The sequence below is a fragment of the Nerophis lumbriciformis genome, linkage group LG29, assembly GCF_033978685.3.
Source record: "Nerophis lumbriciformis linkage group LG29, RoL_Nlum_v2.1, whole genome shotgun sequence".
Lineage (NCBI taxonomy): Eukaryota > Metazoa > Chordata > Actinopteri > Syngnathiformes > Syngnathidae > Nerophis > Nerophis lumbriciformis.
In genome coordinates, this window is record NC_084576.2 from 35,498,702 (window position 1) to 35,509,474 (window position 10,773).

The 10,773-nt window shown below is 38.3% G+C and overlaps 1 protein-coding gene across 5 annotated transcripts in view; it reads right to left on the bottom strand.

The window, feature by feature from the left end:
- The window catches only part of cd2ap (CD2-associated protein), a 105,232-nt gene extending 94,659 nt beyond the window's left edge, over positions 1-10,573 (bottom strand). For all 5 annotated transcript variants that reach the window (XM_072911938.1, XM_072911937.1, XM_072911936.1 and 2 more), the window contains exon 1: positions 10,335-10,573. In XM_072911938.1, the coding sequence (XP_072768039.1) occupies positions 10,335-10,338 (4 nt within the window). In that variant the 5' untranslated portion in view covers positions 10,339-10,573. The remainder of the gene's footprint in view (positions 1-10,334) is intronic.
- Positions 10,574-10,773: the final 200 nt, after the last annotated feature.

Below are 10,773 nucleotides of genomic sequence, written 5' to 3' on the forward strand. Positions count from 1 at the left end.
ATAAATATATATATATATATATATATATATATATATATATATATATATATAGCTAAAATTCACTGAAAGTGAAGTATTTTCTTATATATATATATATATATATATATATATATATATATATATATATATATATGTGTGGGGAAAAAAATCACAAGACTATTTCATCTCTGAAGATGAAATAGTCTTGTGATTTTTTTCCCCACACATACATATATTGCGCTCTACTACGGTATCGAGCACTATTTTTTTGGATAACCTTATTAAGACATATATATATATATATATATATATATATATATATATATATATATATATATATATACATATATCAAGAGGGACAGAGACAGTGCATGTGGATCACATGTTACCATGGAAAAAACATGGAGAGACTGGAATGTAATAGAGTGATCTATGTTTGTCTGTTGCCATCTCCTGGTGAATGTTGGCTATAGCGTACTGGGGTTACTTTTTGGTTGGCCAACGATTTACGTGGTGTTGCGCACCTGACGTCAAGTGTGTGAGTCTGTTCTGAAGTCTACAGTAAAGAGACGTACTTCATCCCCTCGCCTGTTTATTGCCTCCAACTCAATATATTACAACAACATTGCTCCATGCAGACCCTCCAGGTCCGCATGGAGCTGGAGGGGACTGGAGGGGGCGTGGCCTCCAGGTCCGCCTGAATTTCGGGAGATTTTCGGGAGAAAATGTGTCCCGGGAGGTTTTCGGGAGAAGCGCTGAATTTCGGGAGTCTCCCGGAAAATCCGGGAGGGTTGGCAAGTATGCCCTAAATCACGAGTGTCTCAAAGGGCTGCACAAGCCACAATAATTTGTATCATATATTTCTTCAGTTTAAGAGCATGATGTAGACACAAGCTCTAAGTCTGCATGCATCAAAACAAATGCTTCTTAAAGTAAATGAGCAGTAATGTACATTGTACTAATGTGTAGCACCTTGAGATATGAATATGTTGATTTTTTCACTCATCATTTTTGCATTTTTATGCATTTATATGTAAAAAAAAAATTGAATGGCAATTTGAAAGAAAAATCACAATTAGGTTTTTTCTCAAAATTGTGCAGCCCTAATGAACATATATTTGTTCTTATATTGTTTTGCTTTATTTGTCAATTGTTGCTACTTATTGTACACCATACCTTATATTATATAAAGGTACTAGAGGCTTCTTCCATCCTTTCACTGACTTTTTCTTTTTTTAAATGATCAGCAACAAATCTAGCATCTTTTTCTAGGGTTATTGGAGACCAGTGGCAGCTGCTGGTCTTTCAAGTAAAGAAAGCTCATTTTCAGCTACTATCTAAACACGAATACAGTCTCCAATAACAGATTAAAGACATAAAGATGTTCAACTTTACAAAGAGTTAAAAGGTTCTAAAATTCATCAACATGGAACAACGGAATGGAAGTTGAAAAATGCTGTAGTTTGTATTTCAAGATGGCTGATTTGCTCATTTTGCTGTCAATCAAAGGGATTCAGCCTCAGACAGATGATGTCATCAAAAGTCCAGCTCCTGAGCACACTTTACATTCACTTCCAGAGACATTCATTGTCAGCCCAGCATGTGTCCAATGATGATCTAACACTGTTTCATGCTTCCACAATGAAGTCACCTCAGCTGTCCTGAAAGTAGCTCATTCTCAGCAAAAATTGACGTTGACTTTCTGGCATATTTGAATACAAAAAGTACATATTTGACCACTTCTTTTATATTCTAGGGTCTTACGTCAATTGCCACTGTGCTCGTGTTTAGAGACGCTTTACTTCTGTTGCTCAATGTCTGCAACCAACAGCCCTGTGCTGCACCACTGTCCTCTTCATATGTGCAGTGTCACACATTCAAGTACATTCACATGGCAGACAAGCTACCTTTGCTCCAGACAAGTCTTCATATGTGCATATTGCACATGTGCTGTGCCACACATTCAAGTACATTCACATGGCAGACATGCTACCTTTGCTCCAGACAAGTCTTGCTGACGTCATCACAACATCAGCAGTGCTGTTTCAGTGATCAAAGTCTTGTTTTCTACATATATCCATTAATACAATATATTAAATGTGTTTTCACGTTAAAAAAACTAATTTTGCTATGCCACCATCAAACTGTGGAAGTAAGTCAATAAGATGCTGCGTTGCTGTTAGCAACAACACTCAAACAAAGAGTCACATCTCTTGTTGATTGACAAAAATGAAATAAATGCAATTACAGGGCAACATTCTGTTGTAGAACATAAAGAGTGTTAAGTGATATAGGGCATTTTCCACAAATAAAATATAACTTATGTGCCTCCAGATGAACTATGAAGTAAACAAACATAAATTCATTTAGTTGTCAAGTTCTTTCACCCTAAGGCATTTGTCTTTCAAACAGTTGACTCTTCATCAAACTTCTCATCAGTCCTGTGGCTTTGTGTTTGTAGCATTAATGCTAGCTCTCTGCTTAGCATGCTTCCTTAAACCTCCACCATGGTGAATTTTAAAGTGACTACTGGTAATCACATGTGTTGCCTTGAAGTTAAGTCTTTTTACCTGCAGAACAAGTTAAGCAAACTGCGAGTAAAATGTCTCCTTACATGATAAAGAAAGCCCGCATAAGTGAGGGCTGAGGTGTGTTGTCAGTAGGCAACATGCAGTATCATGCATGACAAATATGTTGCATTTGTCAGTAGGCAACATGCAGTATCATGCATTACAAATATGTTGCATTTGTCAGTAGGCAACATGCAGTATCATGCATTACAAATATGTTGCATTTGTCAGTAGGCAACATGCAGTATCATGCATGACAAATATGTTGCATTTGTCAGTAGGCAACATGCAGTATCATGCATTACAAATATGTTGCATTTGTCAGTAGTCAACATGCAGTATCATGCATTACAAATATGTTGCATTTGTCAGTAGTCAACATGCAGTATCATGCATTACAAATATGTTGCATTTGTCAGTAGGCAACATGCAGTATCATGCATGACAAATATGTTGCATTTGTCAGTAGGCAACATGCAGTATCATGCATGACAAATATGTTGCATTTGTCAGTAGGCAACATGCAGTATCATGCATTACAAATATGTTGCATTTGTCAGTAGTCAACATGCAGTATCATGCATTACAAATATGTTGCATTTGTCAGTAGTCAACATGCAGTATCATGCATTACAAATATGTTGCATTTGTCAGTAGGCAACATGCAGTATCATGCATGACAAATATGTTGCATTTGTCAGTAGGCAACATGCAGTATCATGCATGACAAATATGTTGCATTTGTCAGTAGGCAACATGCAGTATCATGCATGACAAATATGTTGCATTTGTCAGTAGGCAACATGCAGTATCCATCCATCCATTCATTTTCTACCGATTGTCCCTTTTTGGGGTCACGGGGGATGCTGGAGCCTATGTCCGCTGCATTCGGGCAGAAGGCGGGGTACACCCTGGACAAGTCGCCACCTCATCGCAGACATGCAGTATCATGCATGACAAATATTTGAGCATAACATAGGGGAGGGGATGTTTTGAGGATCCAAGCCACAACACAGACCAACGATAAACATTATGGTGCATCCTTACTCATGACTTCATTCCAGTGGTACATGCAAAAAGGGATGCTCAATGACATGACGTGAAGCAAGTCAGGTGTGTAACCTGTTTTGCAACATAGCAAAGTTCTTGAAGCACATGCACACACGCCCAAGCACTCAAATACACCTCAAGAGATGCGGAAGGAAGGTTTCATAACTCTTGCGTTATAAACAGGCCATGTTAGGAGTAATACACTATTAAGAGAACAAGATTTATGACAAACTAACTCGGCTGTGGACGGGGTTAATTCCTGCCGTCATTTTGTCAGTCTTGATCAGGCATGAACATGTGGAGCTTGTTGTTTGTTGCTAGGCTTTGATCATTCCAGCTTGCAATCACTAAACAAATGTTGCACGTACACGGTCCCATCATCTCATTGACTGATAGATTCAACTGATTTCTTAGCAAGAAAAATCATTTGTATTTATTTGCCCAGTTATTTTACCCCTTTGACAAACCTCCAAAAAGAAAATGTTTAACCCATGGCTGAGTCAAAAGCATAATAAATCACTGATATTTTTCCTTTTCAATACACTCCATTAGGTGTGGGAAATAATCCATGTTTTAATGCATCGCAATTCGGACATGGGGTGATCCTAAAATGGATTATTAAACGTCAATAATAGATTATGTAATTATTATATATAAAGTCAAATTTGGCTGACCGAAGCAGGCATCTTCGCCAAAAACTGCCAGCAGCTCCTTGATTTTAGGGCACTTATGCTCCAGGTTTGCACACATTTCCCTACATGTAATGGCAATTAATTCAACTCTTTCTTATTACAAATATACCGTAAGTGATGAATGCTTATTTAGTGAAATTAAAATAAATGTGAAACTGCATCAATATACATCAATTAAAGATGCGTCAATGGTCGAAACGTAGCTCCTGAATCGTAATGGAGTCGTGAAGTGCCCAAAGATTGCCACCTCTGGACTCCATAGTATTGATCTCAACCAAATAGTTGAGATACTACTTCATGGTTAAAAGGGTCATATTCTGCTCATTTCAGGAAATGTATATCTACTACTAGTAGTAACATTTTACTAGGGTTAACGGTTAGCCATTCATCCACCACATTTATCTGTAAATTGGCCTTGCAGAAGATCTTTATCTATCTACCATCGCTTTAAAAGATAGTCAATCGATTTTTATAGATACTAAAAAATGGCAGCCTTGATATAAACTGTTAAGCACTTTTAAATGATAGACGTAAACGTAGGAGTGTAACAAATGGTCGCTAGATCGGTATATATTCCTAAATTTCAAGTATATTGACCTTTGCTCTGCAAGTTTGCCTTCCGGAGGATAGATATCGCTCCAAGACTGCTTTAAAATGGAATTGATCGATTTGATCAATATTTGAAAAAGGAAAAAATTGGATTTAAGAGCGGCAGACTTTACATGAAGTTTAACACTTTTGAATGTAATGACGTTAAATGTTAAGTCTATTTGACAGGTATGTGACGTCATCAAAACAAAAATGGCAAATAGTTACGGTGGCTGAGAAAGGTCACAATAAACTCAAACGCCACACGACAATATCATTAAATACAACACAAAAACTTTCAGCTACAGCATGGTTGCAAAAGCCATAACTAATACAAACGACACAACACAATAATTTAAAGCCACAACACAACTTTAAACCACAAAAGACGCAACGGACAAAACAGAAGTAACAACGGAGCAAGTCACACCAACTTTCAGAACCCAACAACATGAAGTGTGACACACAACACGCACCTGGCAGCCAAGGAGAAGTTATTTCATCAGAAACAAATAAATATAAGAGACAATAGAAATTAGGAACAACACCAACCATCACCAGGGATGAGGGGGCACACCTGGGACCATGTCCTTTAGGTGGAGATCAGATACTGTATGGGGAACTTTATTTGGTTGTACGGTATACCGGGATTAATATGGCCCCATTCGTTATGGTTTACCTGACACATGAAACATGATCAATTGAGGGGTGCATTATCCACTTTAGCCGCTAGATGGCAGTTAAGTGTTGAACATCCTAAAATGTGTTTTGTGGCAATTCCAATTTTGACCACGGTTTCAGTTGATATATATAAAGTGGCGCTTTTCAGCATTTTCAGTACACTGAATTGCTAAAATAATGACCCCCCCCCCCCCTCCACCTCTCACACGAGATTCACCCAGGAATGGGGACATAGAAATTCCCTTCCCAACTGTATGTTGAAAAACAAAAGCCAAATTGACAGGCAAATCTAATGTTACAAATGAAAGCATAAAAGTGTTCCTCTTGTGAATACAACCCAAGTGTTGGTTGCACACTATTTAAATCAAATGTAAATGCCTTGGCCATTAATTGCTGTTTATTTGATTGTAATAACTGTAACTATCCATCCATCCATTTTCTACCGCTTATTCCCTTTGGGGTTGCGGGGGGCGCTGGAGCCTATCTCAGCTACAATCGGGGGGAAGGCGGTGTACACCCTGGACAAGTCACCACCTCATCGCAGGGCCAACACAGATAGACAGACAACATTCGCCCTCACATTCACACACTAGGGCCAATTTAGTGTTGTAACTGTAACTATTTCATACATAATTCCCTAACAAGAAATAAGAGGAATATAGTGCAGTGTCCACTATTTATTCCCCAGTCACACTGAAATTTAGGCTGAAAGGTGACTGAATCGTGAATAAAATAATAATATTGTCCCTGTATCGTATTAGCAACCTCAAATTATGATTTTAATGGAAGTGCTGTTCAAACACCCCTAAGAGTATTATTAAATAGCAGTCGATGACATGACTTCATGGATCTCATTCATTTAAATCATGGCCACAAACCTCATTGATCATGCTGTATTTAGTGAGCTAAGTAGTAAATCTTCATATACAACAAGTTTGACTATGTCATTGACATGTAGACCAGCAATTAAAAATAGTACTTAGTAGGGGTGCGACGGTACAGGTAACACACGATACGGTGCGTACTCCTAAAGTTTCACTTCATTTTGTATTGTTTTGTGTTTATGGAAAATAACTCTTTTTCCTATCAAAAAAATATATATTTTGCCAGTCAGCAAAAACTGCATTTTGCAGTAGACAAAGAATCACTGGTGTACAGAATATTATAAGAGAAAAGATCTTTTGATAGTAAAATTAATATCGATCTAGCCACTGTGGTATGGACTACTTGGTATCATTACTGTTGATATTTGTATCGATTTGTCCACCTTTGTTTACATTCAAGAGGTCTAGCTTGCGGTTAGCATATCCTGCTATGATGTGTAGTGTAGCATAATTAGCTATTTCCCGTCCTCCAGGAATGATACTTGTAAAACAGGTAGTGGACTAAGTTGCCCGCTTGCATGCATTATCACCATATAACATCAAATATATTGCCCAACCCTACTAAACCTCACACTCAAAGGCGTCATATCGTGATTTTTGTTCTACATTTAAAACACTTCCATGTGGTCTACGTAACATGCAATGGTGGTTCTTTGTTGAAAAATGTGCATAGAATTTTTTTTCAGACCTATTTTCAAGCCATTTATTGCACCCTTTCAAGACTGTTCATTTTGAGAGGTGTTAGATGCAAATGAAGCTCACCTCACCACACCCTCTCATTCTGATTGAGCATTCACCACCCAGTGTCATGTTGTGTTGCCTTCTTGCCTTCATTGTGCACTATGGATAATTGTTTGAGAGACTTTCACATCCCAGATGATGTAGCCAGATCAACAGGCACACCCTGGTTTATTGACGGCACTAAGGAAGGAGCACCAAATCATGCGGGCTGACGTACAGGTCTGGAACTGGCTCAGGTTAAACTTCTACCCAGTCCGTAACTTTCTAATGCTAGACCCTGGGTGTGTACATGTATATTGACAAGTACATCACCTAAATAAGTGCGCTCCACAGCTGCTTTGAGTTGTAAACAACAAAGGCTCAAGGCTATAAACTAAACTACGAGCTACATTGCAAACATAATAAAGGATTATATAACTTACTCATCCATTGTCAACACAGTAGGCACTGATCCAATTAAAAATATTGTTTAGGAAAATAATTATTTATTATGCAGCAAGACAGTGATGCGATTGTCTTACAGTGGAAGGCTAAGCTAGCTACACAACAATTTGAGCTAACATATCATTCACACATTTCTAACCTACTGTTATTTCTTACCATTTCATTGTCTCCTCCACTGCCATAAACAGTAGGCACCGAGCCCACCATTAAAAGCAGTTTATTGGAAAATCTATCTTCTTTGCACTGACTCGAAGCAACTTGTTCAAAGTTAAAGGCACATTGCCACGAATCATAACAGTTACAAGTAAGACGCTTTTAACTTCAGATGAGGCTGAAAGTTTGAATAGTGACTTGTGCGGAAGTGGGTCAATGATAACAGTGAATCCAGATCTGGTCCCCGCGGCTGCAGTTAGACACCGGTGTAATACACCATTAGGCATGTAACGGTAAACGGTATAATGATAAACCGCGATAAAATTCCAGACGGTTAATAATACCATCTAATTTTTTAATTACCGAAAACCGTCATTTATTAATGAATTTAAGGCAACACTACTGACTTCCTGAAAACGAAGTCAGGCGCATGCGTACTAGCGTTGTTTGGGTTGATAATCATGGCGAACTAACTACACGGACTTTGTTCCGGAGATTTCCCCTCGCAGTAAACAGAGCCAAGCGCTTGGTTTAATGTAATTTTCCCTGGCTTCCCGTCCTGCATTTAAGAACGCACTGCTGTGTTTAGATGGAGACAGGTGTGGACAATATTGTCCCCTCACTAAAAGTATACAGCCAAAGAGAAAACTATTTGACGTTGCTTTTATTTTCTCAATACAGCGTTCATCAGCTGCTGTGACTGAGAGTTAATGATGTGAGGAAACATGCAGCAGGTAATGTGTTGTGAACGTTGTCACAAATTGTTTATAAAGTCTTAAGTTTGTTACTTTCGTCCTTTATTTAACTGCAAGCTGTATCAGTGTTCAGATAACATCAATACTAGCTAAAATGTTTTGTCATTTCATCGAATTGAACGCAGGCTGTGACAATTATGTATTTGATGTGAGAGGTGCCACTCCTGTTTATTTCCTGTTGGCCAAACTGTTGTACTGCAACACTCGGAGGAGTTGGAGAAGAACAAAGCTTGTCTATTAGACTAATCTTCATTAGCCAAATGCTTTGAGTTTTATTTTGATGTCAAAAAGTATTGTGTTTTTTTTATGTCACAAAGGTATTACTTCAAAAACCATTAATATGACATAGCACGTTGTTAATGTGTTATTGTGTATAGTTGATTCCTATACGACATATTTCTGCTCAAACTCTTAATGGATCTGTCCCGATACAGCATCTACATGTACTGTACATAACTTAAATAAATAATAATATCTATCAAATTGTAAAAAAAATAGAGATAAAGGCATCATGTAAGGACAAAAAGCTTACAAGTTGATATTATTAAAAAATAAAAAACTAATACTTGTCTTTAGATATATGGATAATATTTATCTATAGACTTTTTTTAGACATGATGGTGTTATGTTCACACCCCAACACTGCTTTACCTAACAATCAGTAATCATGATATGATGTCATGATTTGATAACAATAATCTTAATTATTACTTTGGTCATAATTGGCAGCCCTAGATCTCATACATGAACACTATTTTTATCTATGTGGACAAAAAGTGCAGTTACGACTTATGGCCATCAGGTGCCATCTTTCAACATTCTTACATTAGTTGTTATTTTGGAATCTATTATGGCCATAAAGTGCTATCTTGCACAATTTTCACATGCATTAGTTACTTATGTTGTTATTTTTTTCTGCAATATTACTTCGTTTATAATGCTTTTGTTGCTTTCATATGCACATTCATTTTCTACTGAAACGGTGTTTGTATCTACAATAATGTTTCTCCCACAAAGGAAGCTATTTTGAATGTTATGTGTTGGGGTTTTATTTGTAATGAAACTTGGTTGAAAGATTTCAGTATAACTGCTTTTAGAAAATGTTGAGCACATTCAAAATAATAATCTTGCTCACAATAACCGTGATGAGAAATGTTCATACGTGACGTCACTATTCAACATACACTTCAGTAAAAGAACATTAAACGAGACTTTAAAGAACATTTCCACACAGTTCAACGTGTCCCAAAAGCAGTTATAAGAAAGGTTTATTCGCATATAATGTTGATTATTCCAATAGTGTTTTAAAACTTTGTTCACTTCCTGTTTGGAGTTATTCTACAAACTCCACACTAGTGAACCGCTGTCAAATAAGAAGAGCATAAAGGTGCATTTTATTTGACGTCAACTTGGCACGAAGTCCAGTGGTTTATTCAGTCAACTTGTCACGAAGTCCAGTGGTTTATTCAGTCAACTTGTCACGAAGTCCAGTGGTTTATTCAGTCAACTTGGCACGAAGTCCAGTGGTTTATTTGACGTCAACTTGTCACGAAGTCCAGTGGTTTATTCAGTCAACTTGCTGGAATAGGAGACTAAGTTTAGCTTCAGTCAACTTGCTGCTAGCTAGCTGCTAGGCTAAGCTAACCGACATGATTGCTAAGTTTGAACTTCAGACAATCGCTATTGAAGCTTTGAATGCTTGACGAAGGCCGTGACTTGTGTACGTTGTGAGCAACATGAAGGCGGCGGGGAGAGAAAAAAGGAGATAAACGCCACATCATGGAAAAGTCAACTCACCCATTTCTGCCTTTAGCCCGTCCTGCGCTAATCAACGATCTTTGATCCGCCAGCAGCTACCAGCAGCTAAATATGCTGGTCGGGGAAATCCAAGAGAGAAGGTCAAGTGAGCCGTAGATCCATTCGTCCTTCTTGTCTCCTGGCGGCGCTTGAAGAGTATTGTGCAGGAAGTTGGCCAGGAGTCTCCACCTTTCTTGGACGTGGACCTGCCTCCATTGGGCTGCCCCGCCACCAAACAACTACACAACAACACCGGCAAACTTCGCGAGGTTTCACGCTGGGGGCGACAGAGTCTCGCGAGAGGAATGTCGGGCAGGAGTCTCCACCCGCCTGCTGGCCGCCATCTTGGAGTGGTGATCCGCTCCACTCAGTGCAATTCATTTGGCAGGAGCAATGAACTGTCAGCGCATTTAATGACTCTTACCTCACTGAATACCAC